The sequence below is a fragment of the Propithecus coquereli genome, unplaced genomic scaffold (genome assembly GCF_000956105.1).
Source record: "Propithecus coquereli isolate 6110/MARCELLA unplaced genomic scaffold, Pcoq_1.0 Scaffold116, whole genome shotgun sequence".
Classification (NCBI taxonomy): domain Eukaryota; kingdom Metazoa; phylum Chordata; class Mammalia; order Primates; family Indriidae; genus Propithecus; species Propithecus coquereli.
This window is the reverse complement of record NW_012135636.1, coordinates 1,734,602-1,749,966: the sequence shown is the minus strand read 5'-3', so window position 1 is coordinate 1,749,966 and position 15,365 is coordinate 1,734,602. Positions and strand designations below refer to the sequence as shown.

The following is a 15,365-nucleotide window of genomic DNA, read 5'->3' as shown; positions in this document are numbered from 1 at the left end:
ATCCTTCTGCCTCAGCCTCCCGAGTAGCTGGGACTACGGGCATGCACCACCATGCCCAGCTAAGTTTTTCTATGTATTTTTAGTTTTCTGATTAATTTCCTTCTAGTTTTAGTGGAGACAGGGTCTCGCTCTTGCTCAGGCTGGTTTCAAACTCCTGAGCTCAAACAATCCGCCCATCCTCGGCCTCCCAGAGTGCTAGGATTACAGGCGTGAGCCACCACGCCCGGCCTAACATCCATTCTTGACATAAACTCTCAGTAAACTAGGAACAGAAGAAAACTTCCTAAAACTAATAAATAAAGTGCATCTACATAAAACCTACAGCTAACATCAAACATAATGACAAAAGACTGAACACTTTGTTAATCATGCATGTAACATATGACCCAGCCATTCTGTTTCTACGTATTTACCCAATACAAATAAAAGCTTATGTTACACATAAAGGCTTGACATAAATGTTTATAGCAGCTTTATTTGTAATAGCCAAAAACTGGAAATCAAAATGTCCATCCACAAGTGAATGGATAAATACATTTTGATATATTCATACAACAGAATACTACTCAGCAATAAAAAGAACCACCTATGGATACATGCAACAATACTGATGAACCTCAAGATAATTATGCTAAGTGAAAAAAGCTAGACAAAATAGGGTGTATACTGTTTGATTCCATTTATGTAAAATTCTAGAAAAGTATAACTAATTTATAGTGACCAAAAGCAGATCAAGGATTGCTTAATGATGGAGATGAGCATGGGAAATAGCAGAAGAAAGTGTTTGCAAGGGACATGAGAAACTTTTGGGGCGTCAGGTATGTTTATGATCTTGATCATGGTCATGGTTTCACAGGTGTATACATATGTCAAAATTTACTAAGTTTTACACTGTAAATATGTGCAGTTTATTATATGTAAGTTATACTTCAGTAAAGCCATACAAAATTAAGAAAAATTATGAGAAGTTTAGAGTAGTTGGAGAGTGAAGGGGTAGGCAGGAGGAAATTCATTTGGAGAGGTGAGTTGGACTCTGTCCTATGGACAGGATTGTGGACCAGACTGGAGAATGCCTGATGGTAGAAACAAGAGCCAGATGATGAATGGCCTTGGTCGAGGCAGTAAAAAGAGAGAAGAACTGGTTAAGGCAGTAAAGAGAGAGAAGAAGTGTGGCTGGATTTGGAAGACATCTAAGATGCGGAATTGAAATGACTCTATGACCAGTTAGATGAGGAAGAGGAAAAGTTTGATATTGGGGTATCTGGCTTGAGACCTGCTATGGACTGAACTGTGTCTCCCCAAAATTCAGATGTTGAAGCCCTAACTCCCAATGAGACTGTTATCTGAAAATAGGATCTTAAGGAGCTATTTTAGTCCATTTGTGCTGCTATAACAGAATACCTGAGGCGGGGTAGTTTAAAAACAACAGAAATTAATTTCTCACAGTTCTGAAGGCTGGAAAGTCCAGTATCAAGGGACTGGCACCTGATGAGGGTCTTCTTGCTGCACCCTCCAGAGGGCAGGAACACTGTGTCCTCACATGGTAGAAGAACAAAAAAGCAAGCTAGCCAAATGCCTTGTGGAGTCTCTTTTATGAGAGCTTTAATCTTATTAATGAGGGAGGGGCTCTCATGGCCTAATAGTCTGCTCAAGGCGTCACCCCTTAATACTATCACACTGGCAACACCTGAATTTTTTGTTTGTTTTTTGAGACAGAGTCTCACTTTGTCACCCTGAGTAGGAGTGCAGTGGCATCATTGTAGTTCACTGCAACCTCAAATTCCTGGACTTAAGTGATCCTCCTGTCTCAGCCTCCCAAGTAGCTGGGACTACAGGCACAAAATAACACCCAGATAATTTTTCTATTTTCAGTAGAGACAGGGTCTCACTCTTGCTCAGGCTGACCTAACATCTAAATTTTGTAGGATACACATTCAAACTATAGCAGGAGGTAATTAAGATTAAATGAAATAGTAAGCATGGAGCCCTAATCTGATAGGACTGTGGCCTTATAAAAAAAAAATCTCCCTGCCTCCCTCCATCCCTCTCTCCCACCGTCCCATCCCCTTCTCCTATGTGAAGATATATTGAGAAGGTGGTCTCTGCAGGCCAGGAAGAGAGCCCTTACCAGAAAATGAATCCTGTTAGAATTTAATCTTGGAGTTTCCAGCTTCCAGAACTGTGAGAAAATAAAATTTCCATTGTGTAAGACTGTTATGGCAGCCTGAGCGGACTAACACAGGAGCTTACTGGGGGCGTGTGGTGGCGGTATGGGGAGATGTTCATGTCATTCATCTAGATCAAGAACACAAAACAAGAAGCAAGTTGGGACACAGTTTCAGATTGGGATATGTTAAGTTTGGTGTACATTCACATGAGGAGGTAGAAAACTGGAAATATAGGTGGGAAGCTCCAGAGAGAAGTTCACTGGAGGCATGGATTTGGGAACTGTCAACAATAGGTAGCAGTTGAAGTCATGGGGATGGATAAACAGCATAGGAGGGGAGTCCAACAATGGATTCTAAGAAGAAATGTCCAAAGACAGAGGAAGAGAACCACAATAGAGTAGTGACTCTGATCCCAGTAGGAGAATTTAGAGAAGGGGTGAATAACAGCATCAAATGCTTCGGAGCACTAGGCACACTTCTGGGAACATGTCTGTTTTTGAAATAGCCCTTAAAATCACGGGGCTTGCAGTCTACCTGAAAAGAACACAAACACGTATGACAATTAGGAAATCATTAAATTAGGATGAATTGTCTTATTAATGTAACAGAGAAGTACAATAGAAATTCATCCATTTATTCTGCAAACATATATTGAGCTCCTGCTTATGTACCAGACATTTCATTGTTGAAAGAAGCAACTGGGCTTAAAAAAAAAAAAGACGTGACTTAGTTATGGGGGTGGGAAGAATGATATTCTGGCTAAGTGGAAAAGAGCAAAAGCAGAGTAATTTAGGCATATTGGAGGGGTGGGATGGGAAGGGTGCCGAGTATTTGGTATTGACAAGAGTCCAAAGAAGGGGGAATAAACAGGGATGGGGGAAGCCTGCCTGGGTGAGTTGGTGCCAGAGATTGGAGGGCTAGAAAGCACCCACCGAGTGTAGCTAGTCCCAATATTTTCCAAGGCCTGTGCCCCTACTGCTAGGACACATGGCAGATCCCCCTTGGTTCAGGCTGTCAGGCAAGTAGGGTCTCTGCTTTCTCCAGGCTTTAGACAAGCAGAAAGTGCAAGCTACTCCACTGGCCACCGAATACGTGTTCAATTGCCCTCAGACTTGGAGAGGAAATTCTCAATGAGATTCCAAGGCAGGGCATAATTAGAAAAGGACTTTAGGTATCACAGCAGCTTCCCGTCCCTAATGGGCTCTTTCACACAGCAGGTGCAAGAGGCTGGGTGATCTGAAGAGTCAATCTTAACCTATATTGCAGTGACTTTGGGTGGGCCGATGTACAGCCTGATCCGGTGGATAATATGGTGGATACTTACGGTGAGCCAACGTGTAGCGGATGAACCACTACCAGTCTCTGACAACTACCCATGTTGCCTGGCCGGTACCTAGTAGCAAAACTTCCCCGGGACCGCTCTGAGGCTGCAGTTCTCCAGATTGCCGGAAGAGGGCGCTGCCGATCGCCTGGGTCTGCAACTGTCAGACTAAGTCCCGGGCAGCAAGAGGCAATCTAGTGTTGGTCATGTCCCAGAAAATCCAGAGCTTCACTGATCCCCGGGAGCTGGCCCCGGATCGGAACTGCAGCCATTGGAGACTTTGCCTGGGCCAAGTGTGAGGAGCTGGGGGAGAAGGGCAAGAGTGGAAAGTTGGAGAAGAAGAAAAGGAAAGGAGGAGGGAACCCCAGCGCCGCTGGCAAGTCCGTGGGAAACGGGACCGCTCAAGGCCCATGGGCTCACATTGTTGGGGCTGCAGTTTGATGGGGAATGGGGCGTAGAAAGACCTGCGGGTTTGGACCATCTAAAGCTTAACGAGGTTGCACAGGTCCTGGGGCGAAACAGCCGCGCCGTCACGAGGATCCTTCCGGAATCTGACATTTAAGTCTCAGCAGCAGCCGCGAAACTTACCTTAGAGCTGCGGGTGCCCGGAGAGCACCTCCACAGCTATCCCCAGCCCTTAGGATGGGAGCTTCTCTCTGTCCAGAGTATTCGCTGTGGAGCTTCAGCTCCGCCCGTGCGTCTGTCTCCTGCAGGGTCTGGCCTCGCTGGGTCTGCTCGCAGCTTCTAGCCCGCTTCCCCTACCTACCACCTCTGCCTCGAAATCCACATTTCAAAGGGGGCTGCTATGGCTGAGTTCCCTCTTCTCTCTGCTTTGTAACCAGCTCCCCACATTCGCTTCTACCCCCAGACTCCTTTCCGTCTGCGGGCGCCCCTGCAGTTGGTGGAGAGGGAAGGGGCTCTGAATACAATAACTCGAGATAACTTGGATATTGGCTTGAACTGTCACACGAAAATAGGCAAGTTTCCAAACCACAGGTGTCAGCCTCTAGGAGGACTTGACCCAGCAGAGGAGCAGGTTCTTCCACACCAGAGGCCTGAGGGTGGGGCTCTCCTCTTCTGCGGAGTCTGGCCTCCCAGCGCGCCCACGCCTCCCATTCCCACCCATTCCCACCCAGGGCACCCAGTGCGGAGAGGGAGACGCAGCCGGCGCTCTGATGTCTCCGCGCTCCCACCCCGACGCCCAGCTCCACCCTCACCCTATCTCGGGCCTACCCAGAGATCAAGACTTGAAAAAAGCATCCCCCAAAGGAAAGTCCTCTCAAAGGCCCTAGACTGTTGAGCCCAGAGAGGGAGCAGAAGAGGGATCCCTTCTTGGCACTGCGTCTGCGAAAGCCACCCTGGGCCTCGTGCGGACCATCCTGAAGCTTTCAGTTCTGGTGCCTGGGAAAGGAGCGCGGAGGGGCCCTGTGAGGCCCTTTCAAGGGAAGGAAGCCAGGAAGGCAGCCTCCAGAGGCGTTCCTTGGAACATGGAGTGGGGGAGCAGCGTCCCACAGCGCCCAGTTGCCTTCCGCTCTCTAGGCCCCTGTCGCCTCGAGGGCACTCGCAAAGGCAGCTCAGCCTGGCCCAGGAGATTGCACCTGGCTGAGGGAGACCAGCGGAAGCAGCCGAGGAGCCCAAATGCTTCTTGCAGAGGCCTGAATTCAGTTTCTATGAATCCAAAATACAGAATCAGAAATAACAACTTCTGCTAGCTAGCGACTTTTTATCATTTACAAACTCCGGCACATGATCTCATCCTAAACTATTTGCATCCCTAGCACGACAATCTAGGAAGGTACACAGGGCAGATTGCGACCATTTCTACAGCTCAGGAAACAGGTGCTAAAGGGTCTGTTTCCTTAACTCAGTATTTCTTGAGGCACTGGAGGATTCAAGGATAGATAAAACAGGGTCTCACTCTGGAGGAGGGAGCCAGAAAACACCCTAGTTTACTTTTGCTGCCATGGGAGTGGCTCCAGGGTGTGGCAGGAACCCATATGAGCTAATGCCCGGGACTTCTGGACTCTCAAAGATCAGAAAATAGTGAAGAAATTTACACACCTTCATACCAACGCTCTAGAGGGCGGACCTTGGTTGGATCCCGCAGTAATATTTATCACAAGGCAACCACGTATTATTTGGGTGATGTACTGTTAACGCGTAAGCTCCTTGTAGCCAGGAGCTGCATCTAGATAAAGGTTGAATTTTCAGGCCTAGCCCAGTCCCTGGCATACAGCTGGAGCTCAATAAATATTTGTTGAGTGAATCATGAATTGAGATAAAACTTGGAGCAAAATAACACTACCAGGAAACACTGTCTCTCCGTGCCCTAGGTAGGTGTGAGGGACAACGAGAGGGGTGAGAAAAATTGGCGGGGAGAAGGGGCGGTGAGAAAGGTGTTTCCTCCTCACCATCCCACCCGGTCTGAGCTACAGACCCTGAATTAACCTTTCTGAATGAGCCCTCTGTTCTTGTTTCACAAAATGTCACTGCAGGGACAGAAGGACGTTTCCCTTCCGCTAGGCTGGTGTGAGCAAAGGCTGATGGCAATTTCCCGCCTCTGGGACTGGGCCTAGGCCTGCGCCTCCGCGGCTCCTCAATTCCTGGCAGAGCCGCAGGCAGAAAAGCAGAGTGTGGCCGGAATTGAGACAGCCGCGTGAGGCTGCTCCAGGGAAAGCTCCAGGAGGGGCCCGCGTTGGGCCCTGCCCCGCCATGCTGTCTCCCCCGGCGCACCCACCCCACCAGGGAGTGAGTTAGTTTCGGGATAAAGAGAGATGACAGGCTCCGTGAGGTGGAATCGGGGTTCCCGAGTATATCCTGTAGCCATGAAAAAAATCACTGGTTTAACGGGTCTGCACTATTTAGGATGAGTCCAGGTGGTGGCGGAAAGAAAGAACGGTCTTTGGTCAGAAAGGTGTTTGGGGCAAGGGGAAGGACTCTCGAGGCCTTTGCTTGGACAAGCTCGGAGATAGATATGCGCCCCTTCCCCACAAGGCGCCTTAGTCTTCCCGCTTGTTCTTGGCAGTGCAGCGCGCCTGGGAAAGAACGCGGAGCGGCGAGTGTGTGTGCAGGGGCAAGAGGAGAGACGCCTGGGGCCTGCGCTGCGGGGCGCGGGCGGGACTAGGCGCAGACAAGGTCGCTACAGAGCTATATCGGTGCGTGCGTCAGAAGCTCCCTGCAGCCGAGGTTGAAGCCTGGTCCTATTTGCGGGGAGAGAGTGAACCGAAAACCGTTGCCCGCCCCAAGCCCTTCGAGCTCCCGCTCCAGTTCAGCGTGGTTCCGGGTCCTGGTCCAGAGCGGGTTGGGAGGGGCGAGTCTCCTAGAGAGTTGCGGCCCCGGTTCCTAGCCTGGTTGCTCTCGGACTCTCCAAGCCGGAGGCGGAGGAGCTGCTAGCCACGCGTGCCCGGGACCTGCTGAGGGACTGGAAAGCTGCCCAGGGACAAAGGCCGAGCGACAAGACCCAGGAGCTATGGAAGATTCACCCAACTGTTTCCTTTACTCAGGTCTAGGGCCCCAGAGAGGAGGTAGGGTTATTCATGATAACCACAGAAATCTCCAGTGCTGGCACTGAGCTTAAAATTTCAAAGCTTTCAAAGCACTTTAATGTGTCTGATCTTATTTGAATCTCTAAAAACCTTATGAAGAATCATCTCCATTTCTAAATGGCATTGAGACTGGGAGAGATGTAGGATGTTCTCACCCTTGGTGTTTCTTAACAAGTATGAAATAATGGAAAAAGAAGTAAGATCTGGAAAACCCACCCCGCCTTAGCAATAAGACCCCATTCCAGGCGCAGGCCCTCCTGGGTCGCACCTGCAGACAAGGTCTGTATTTAGCGTTGCCAGCTCTCCTCTGTCGTTACCTTGAGCCCAGCGTCGCCTCCCCTCCTTGCTCCCTGGGTTTAGGCACCCCATTGACCAAAGTGCAGTTGATGGGATCTGAGTCCTTCCTGAGAGCGCCCCCCAGAGAAGCCCCGGGGAAGGAAGGGCGAGGAGCCTGGCTTTGCGCTGGTCTTTCGAAGCACAAGCCGCCCCCGCGTCTTTGAGCGCAAACGTAGGGTCGCCTGCTCCAAAGCGGCTGAGTGGGCTGCGCGGAAATACGGGCCCATGTGGGAGGCCCACGGGTGTCCTGAACTTTCTTTCCCCTCATAAGGGAGGTAGTGAGGAAAGCGAATGCTAGCCTAGAAGTTGGCTTTGTATTGAGCGAGTACACAGAGCACTCTTCAAGGAGAGAATTGAAATCTTGAAAAGCAAAACTTTACTATAATTGCTATTAATGAAAAAGGAGCCCAACCTGCTTAATTAAATAGCTCAGAACTGCGTGCTCATCACCCGGAGTTCCTTCTCTACAAGGAGGGGAAATAAAATATGAAAACAAAAACCAAATTCGAGAAGCTCCTTGACCGACCGGCGAAGTGTATTGGAGGCACCTGCGGGGCCAGGGAGCGCTCCGCCCTCCAAGCCCCCGGTGCGGAGAGGAGGCTGAAACAGCCAAAGAGAAAGCAAAACAAAAACAAACAACAATAAAAACGTTTAAAATCCAAGGGCAAAAATTGGAGTCGGTCTCAAAATCTGCGCTGTGCAGTGCTCGGCTTGGTAGTCCGCTCGCCTGCAGGCCCTGGCCTGGCCGGAGCGACGCGGCCGACTCCCCGGCTCTGCTGGGTAGTGCAGCCCACAGCTCCCCCTTGCCAGGCGCCCAAGGACCCTCAAGGCGCGGGGCCCACACTTGAAACCTGGGAGCGCGCAGACAGGAAACCCACTTCCTCCTAAGCAGTTTCTCGCTCGTCGGATGAGAGGCGCCCAATTGAAGCAGAATGATCCTCATCTACTAATATCCAGCGTGGCCACAAAGCGACTGGCCATTTACGCCACCACTTTAAACAAAGATATTTGGTTATTCTCAGGAAGCAAGTGCACTTTTGCATGGCTGAGCTCCGGGCGGAGGCGAACCTCAGCCCAGCCTCCCGCCCGCCAGGCTGCGGGCGCCTGGGTATTGCCCCCTCCCGGCCAGCGGGTTCCTCCAGTTCGGGCTCAGTTCTGCCCCGCAACAGACGGGCGGGCACTCACTCTGCTCCCTGCCTGCGCCCTTCCTGAAGCACCAGAGGGGAAAATGGCGTGACTCTGGGCTCGGGTGCTGGGGCTGTGATGTCCTCGGAAAGTCAGCTCCAGTCCCAGACCCCTGTGTGTCCCAGCGATGGGCGAGGGTCAGGGACACCAGGTTTGTTTGAGGTGGGGCAACTTCAGTGATGGGCCCTCCCATTAGTTCTCCTTCCACATCCTCCTAGCTCAGGAGGCCAGTAGTGTGTTTGCCTGGGCCAGGGTTGGGGGTGGGGATGGGGAGCCTCCGGTGACGGGGGCGGGGGGCGTAATGTATGGGGGGGCCGGCCAACTGAAAAGCCCCTGAGCTTGGGTGGGGGGTGGCGCAGGGATCCGGGACAGCCTCGCGGCGGCAGTCGATCCCCTACTTAGCGCCCCCTCCGCCCGCTCGGATTCTCTTGGGTAGGGGGAAAGGGGGCGGGGAGCAGAGGTGTCCCTCTGACGGCGGCAGAAGAAGCAGACAGACTGACAGACACGTAGACCAACAGTGCAGCCCCAGGGTTCGTCCCCAGACTCGCTCGCTCATTTGGTGGCGACTGGGGCTCAGCGCAGCGAAGCCCGATGTGGTCCGGAGGCGGTGGGAAGGCGCGGGGCTGGGAGGCCGCGGCGGGAGGGAGGAGCAGCCCCGGCAGGCTCAGGTGAAACCCCCACCCCGTCCCTCGGCCCCCTCCTCCTAAAGACCTGTCCCCGCCCGGGGAACCCCGACCGAATAGGAAAGAGGTTCCACTTTGTAACTCAGCAAGTTGGTTGCAAAGCAGCATTCACCTTCCTTCCTCCCAACCATCCCTTCTCCTCGGCTACTCTCCACCCCACCTCCTGCCCTCCCCGCTCTCGGTTCCCTCCTCCTTCCCCTCCCCCGCCTCCTCCCCGCGCGCCCGTGGCACCCCACAAAAATGGGGGTGGGGGTGTCCAAGGGAGGGGGAAAATGCTTTGGGTCTCCTCTCTGCGCCTCTCTCTCTCTCTCTCTCTCTTTCTCTCTCTCTCTCTCTTTGGGACCCAAAAATCCTGACAAGTGAAACTTAAAGGTGTTTACCTTGTCATCAGCATGTAAGCTAATTATCTCGGGCAAGATGTAGGCTTCTATTGTCTTGTTGCTTTAGCGCTTACGCCCCGCCTCTGGTGGCTGCCTAAAACCTGGCGCCGGGCTAAAACAAACGCAAGGCAGCCCCCGAGCCTCCACTCAAGCCAATTAAGGAGGACTCGGTCCACTCCGTTACGTGTACATCCAACAAGATCGGCGTTAAGGTAACACCAGAATATTTGGCAAAGAGAGAAAAAAAAAAGCAGCGAGGCTTCGCCTTCCCCCTCTCCCTTTTTTTTCCTCCTCTTCCTTCCTCCTCCAGCCGCCGCCGAATCATGTCGATGAGTCCAAAGCACACGACTCCGTTCTCAGTGTCTGACATCTTGAGTCCCCTGGAGGAAAGCTACAAGAAAGTGGGCATGGAGGGCGGCGGCCTCGGGGCTCCGCTGGCGGCATACAGGCAGGGCCAGGCGGCACCGCCAGCCGCGGCCATGCAGCAGCACGCCGTGGGACACCACGGCGCAGTCACCGCCGCCTACCACATGACGGCGGCGGGGGTGCCCCAGCTCTCGCACTCCGCCGTGGGGGGCTACTGCAACGGCAACCTGGGCAACATGAGCGAGCTGCCGCCGTACCAGGACACCATGCGGAACAGCGCCTCGGGCCCCGGATGGTACAGCGCCAACCCAGACCCGCGCTTCCCCGCCAGTAAGTGAGGCCGCCCCACTGCGGGGCCGCGGGCTGAGCACAGGAGGCGCGGCAAGGGCCGCCCGGAAGGCGCGGCGCCAACAGGCTGCGCGCCGGGCGTCAGGGTGGGCGGCCCGGCAGGGGCACCAGGAACTTGGGTGCGGGAGCTGGGGATTCTTCCCCCTGCTGGGCTGGGGGTCACAGAGGAGGCACGTGGTAGCGCTGGGGTCCTGCGGACTGGTACTCTGCATCTCCCGGGTACCGCCGATCCGCAGCTCTGCTCTGCGCGGAAGACCTCGGAAACCCGAGGGAGGCGACCCCCAAGCCGAGGGAGCAGGGGCGAGCAGAGCGCGCAGAGGCTAGGCCTGGCGAGGAGGGAGGCTACCCTGTTGGGATGCACTCAGGCGCCCGACTGGCCAGCTCTCCAGCAAAGCCGGGGCATGTGGGAGGGCACGAAGCTCCGGAGGGGGCTCTAATGTGCCGAGCAGGTGCCCTCACTAGGGCCCGACGGGAGAGAGAAAGCAAGAGGCAAATCGTCTAGGGGCTTGAGCCTTTGGAAGTCAACACCCCCTCTCCTGACCTCCCAAAGTTGGGGTCTACCGTCAGACCTCACATCCCAGCCTGTGCCCAGTTCGCCGCTTGTGGCCTCTAACCTGGGTTGGGCACGGAAGGAGCAGGAACGGCCTTTTCCCCACTGCGAAGGAGGGAACTGAGACTGAGGGAGGGCAGCCAGGGTTGAGGCTGGGAGTTCTCCAACACAGCCCTCGACGGCACGGCCTGGGGCAGGTGCTGGCGATTCCCTGAGGCTGGGCCTCTTGAGGAGGAGCGCTAGGCGGCCTGGGAGAGGAGGGCGCCGTCGGGGCGAGGCGGGCCGGGCGGGCCGAGCGCGCGGAAAGCAGGGGTGGCTTGGCCCGGCCTGGCCCGGCCCTGGCCGACGCTGTGCGTTTGTCGCTTACAGTCTCCCGCTTCATGGGCCCGGCGAGCGGCATGAACATGAGCGGCATGGGCGGCCTGGGCTCGCTGGGGGACGTGAGCAAGAACATGGCCCCGCTGCCAAGCGCGCCTCGCCGGAAGCGCCGGGTGCTCTTCTCCCAGGCGCAGGTGTACGAGCTGGAGCGACGCTTCAAGCAACAGAAGTACCTGTCGGCGCCGGAGCGCGAGCACCTGGCCAGCATGATTCACCTGACACCCACGCAGGTCAAGATCTGGTTCCAGAACCACCGCTATAAGATGAAGCGCCAGGCCAAGGACAAGGCGGCACAGCAGCAACTGCAGCAGGACAGTGGCGGCGGCGGGGGCGGCGGGGGCGCCGGGTGCCCGCAGCAGCAACAGGCTCAGCAGCAGTCACCGCGCCGGGTGGCAGTGCCCGTCCTGGTGAAAGACGGCAAACCGTGCCAGGCGGGTGCCCCCGCCCCGGGCGCCGCCGGCCTGCAGGGCCACGCGCAGCAGCAGGCGCAGCAGCAGGCGCAGGCCGCTCAGGCGGCAGCAGCGGCTATCTCGGTGGGCAGCGGCGGAGCCGGCCTGGGCGCACACCCGGGCCACCAGCCGGGCAGCGCAGGCCAGTCTCCGGACCTGGCGCACCACGCCGCCAGCCCCGCAGCGCTGCAGGGCCAGGTCTCCAGCCTGTCCCACCTGAACTCCTCGGGCTCGGACTACGGCACCATGTCCTGCTCCACCTTGCTATATGGTCGGACCTGGTGAGAGGACGCCCAGCCGGCCCTAGCCCTGCGCGCTGCCTCACCGCTTCCCCTCCTGCCCGCCACAGACCACCGTCCCCCCCGGCTGCTCCACGCGCTTCGATTTTTTCTTGAAAACCTGTCCACATTTAGACCAAGGAAAAAAACACAAAGGCCAATCTGCTGGACGTCTGTCTTTCTTTTTCTAAAATTTGTGGGTTTTTTTTTTTTTAAAAAAAAGGAAAATAAAAACAACCAAGCGAATCCAACGCTTCTTAAGGAATCTTTAAACAGAGAAGGACGTAGAACAGCTTTGGGGGTATCTTTTTGGTGATTCAAATGGGTTTCCCATGCTGGGGCGGGGCCCAATTTGGAGAGGGCTCTACACTGACCTAGCTCCAGACTCTAAAGATCGAAAACTTCATTCTGGGTACACTCTGCCAGCAAAGTGGACTTGCTTGTAAATACCAGGATTTTTTTTAGAAGGGAGGACGGGAGCTGGGGAGAGGAAAGACTCTTCGACACAACCCACTTGTCGCTGACACAAAGGAAGTGCCCCTTCCCCGGTGCCCTCTAGCCGCCTGGGCTCAGCCAGGACCGGTCCTCCACGAAAATTGTTTTATGTTTGATGTGAACTTGTAGCTGTAAAATGCTGTCAAAAGTTGGACTAAATGCCTAGTTTTTAGTAATCTGTACATTTTGTTGTAAAAAGAAAACCACTCCCTGTCCCCGGCCCCTCACATTTTTTATGGGCATTGACAAATCTGTGTATATTATTTGGCAGTTTGGTATTTGCAGCGTCAGTCTTTTTCTGTTGTAACTTATGTAGATATTTGGCTTAAATATAGTTCCTAAGAAGCTTCTAATAAATTATACAAATTAAAAAGATTCTTTTTCTGATTAAAACCCCTCCTTTTTGTTTGGTTTTGATTTGACTTTTTAAATGGCTTTTTTCTTTTTTTTGGTTGGTGGGAGTCTCATCTTTCGCCTGATGAGATCCAAATTGTTTGGGTTTGAGCTCAAGGATTCTGAACCAGCTAAGGAGGCCAGGCCCAGAGTCCTTGCCCCACAGAAAGAGGGAGTTTTGTTCTGCTGGGAATTGAGTGGAACCAAATCTTGAGCATTCTTGAGACTCAGCAATAGAGAAGAGAAAAGCCAAACTACTTACACCAGGAGGGAGAGGGAGAGGAAGAGAAAGAGACCAAAGGGCTCTCTCTCTCTCTCTCTTTTTTTATGCCAGGCTTTTTTTTTTTTTTTTTAGAAACCTCAGAATTATCTGCTGTGGTCTTACACAGCTGAGCCAACATTTAAAACAGTGGGGCCAGGATACCCGTTTTAAATGATCTATCATTTTTAGTGAACGGATTGCCCCTGTAGATTTGAACATCAAACCTTTATTTCTAATCCCATGGCTGAGCTGTTTTTGAAAGTGTGGAAATCATTCCCGGATTTGTTTCTGCTCTAAAACAGCAATCCCTGCTCAGGGACCAGCAGCGGACGACCTCTGTCCCTGCTTCTTGGGGCTCCTCTGGCCTCTGCCAGTGTCAGATGCAGGTGGCCAGCCCTAAGGATGCCCCAAGAAGGACTTTGGGAGCCGGGATTTCATTCCGTTTCCATCTCTAGCCTCCTAAACCTTCATAACAATGAATCTTTTTCCGGTTCCCAACTCTCCACCTTGCATTGGAACAGAGACTCCCCAACAAATATTCACTCGTGACTCCTTTTTTCTCACTTCTAATTTCCTGGTCTCCTTAGCACTCAGTTGTCTGTCCTGGGGGATCTTTTAGGGATGCAATGCTGGGCCGTGTGTGTGTGTGTAAAGAATGGTTGTGGACAGAAAAATTATAGTCCCTGGATGGGCTGTTGCCCTGTTTATGTCACCTCTGATAAACCTACCCAGGAAAGGCAGCTGAATGGGCTGTGGGCAGATGTCCCTCCCAACACTTCCCTCTAGGTTTGGAGGTGTTTGATTATGGGCGATTGATTCATATTTGGCATGTACTCACTTCTTGCCCACATTTTCAACTTTCTTTTCCTTTCTCACCCCTCTCTCCCCAACTTTCATTCCTCTCCTTTCATTCCATTCTGTCTCCATCTCTCTCTTCCCTACCTCCACCCCACTTCGCCCCAGGAGCTTGTTAGGAAAGTAGACTGGCCTGAGTCCTTGCTCCACAGTTCTCTTTGTTGACTTCCTAGGGTCTCCTCTCGTGTGGTACCTTAGGGCTGGGGGCTAGGGCGGGCTTTCTCTCTCAGAAACCCGGCCTGGCTACTGAGATACGGTTTCCAATATCCAGAAGGGACTCGGAGAGGATGGCTGGTTGGGTGTAGTGAGTGTGCTGGTTGAGGGGAATCTCAGCAAGTCTCACATTTCAAAAACCCCAAGCCAGAAAGTTTGAACACTTGCGTCGTAATGGGCGGTCGTAACGGGCAGTCGTAATGGGCAGCCGTTGTAGTTCTGGGACAGGAGGTGTAGATGGCTAAGGCACCCAGCTCAGGCTGGGGCTGGCAGGGGAGGTGAGTACTGCAGCTGCTGTTGGACTCTAATGTCCATATTCCACGGGTTGGAGCTACGCTCAACCTGCCCCCTTGCGAGGGCGGGGATGAGGCGGGTGGTCCTAGGCAGCCCCGTACTCCCACTCTAGCCAGGAGCTGGCTGCTGAGAGTCACAATTTTAGTAAACTGTGGTACCCTCAGCCTTACAACCCTTGCACCGCATGGAGTTTCTATCAAATACATTCTTCTCCCCGCCGTCTAGAGTCAGCTTAGTTTGAAGTCTATTTACTCGTCCTGGGGAAAGGTGAATTCAGCCGGGTCTGCGGATGCGACCGAGACAAACAGGGCCTCGGCGGCTTCTCGCCATCAATCACATGCGGCCCACCCGCTCTTGGCTGGCGGACTCGTCGCAGCTGCAGGAAGCGGCCCTAGAACGCAGTCTGAAGCGTTTCGTTAGGAAGTAGGCGCCTGCTGGGCGCAGCGCAAGAGGGTTCTGCAGCCGGGGGACACCCTCCACCCCTACAGCACTGCGAAGCCAACGTCGTCTTTCCCGGAATCCCCTCCCCTAGCTCTCCAGCAACTCTGGCCCAGCAACCCAGGCCCAATTTCTGACTCCCCCACGCCCCGGGGAAAAATCAGCATTCTGAGGATGTCCCTGGTGCTCAGGTGCCTGGAAGAGCCAGAAGCTTCGGACATGTGGGGACAGAACAATTCACCCCGAGATCACCACGAAGCTTTGCCTCCTCCAAAGTACCCTACCCATCTGCAGGCCCCGACGGTTTCGAGGAGTGGGGGAGATTTTGCACGCAGCACCCCCCCTTCCTCCTCTCCCCCACCCCCACTTCGCCATGTAAACAGGAGGACTTTCTCGAGAGCCCTGGAGAGCGGCTCTAGTGGCTTCGG

The 15,365-nt window shown here is 53.8% G+C and overlaps 1 protein-coding gene across 1 annotated transcript; it reads left to right on the top strand.

The window, feature by feature from the left end:
• The first annotated feature begins 8,318 nt into the window (after nt 1-8,318).
• NKX2-1 (NK2 homeobox 1) lies at nt 8,319-12,875 on the top strand. Its single transcript, XM_012658076.1, has 4 exons — nt 8,319-8,706; nt 8,992-9,223; nt 9,929-10,314; nt 11,252-12,875. Exons 2-4 carry the CDS (start codon nt 9,147-9,149, stop codon nt 11,992-11,994), a joined length of 1,206 nt encoding a protein of 401 aa, XP_012513530.1. The 5' UTR covers nt 8,319-8,706; nt 8,992-9,146; the 3' UTR covers nt 11,995-12,875.
• Nucleotides 12,876-15,365: the final 2,490 nt, after the last annotated feature.

Bases quoted from the DNA above. Each gene is read 5' to 3' on its own strand.
- NKX2-1 (XM_012658076.1), top strand. From the start codon at position 9,147: ATGTGGTCCGGAGGCGGTGGGAAGGCGCGGGGCTGGGAGGCCGCGGCG. The intron at 9,224-9,928 runs GTGAAACCCCCA...TTCCTCCTCCAG, and splicing joins AGCAGCCCCGGCAGGCTCAG to CCGCCGCCGAATCATGTCGA. The intron at 10,315-11,251 runs GTAAGTGAGGCC...TGTCGCTTACAG, and splicing joins AGACCCGCGCTTCCCCGCCA to TCTCCCGCTTCATGGGCCCG.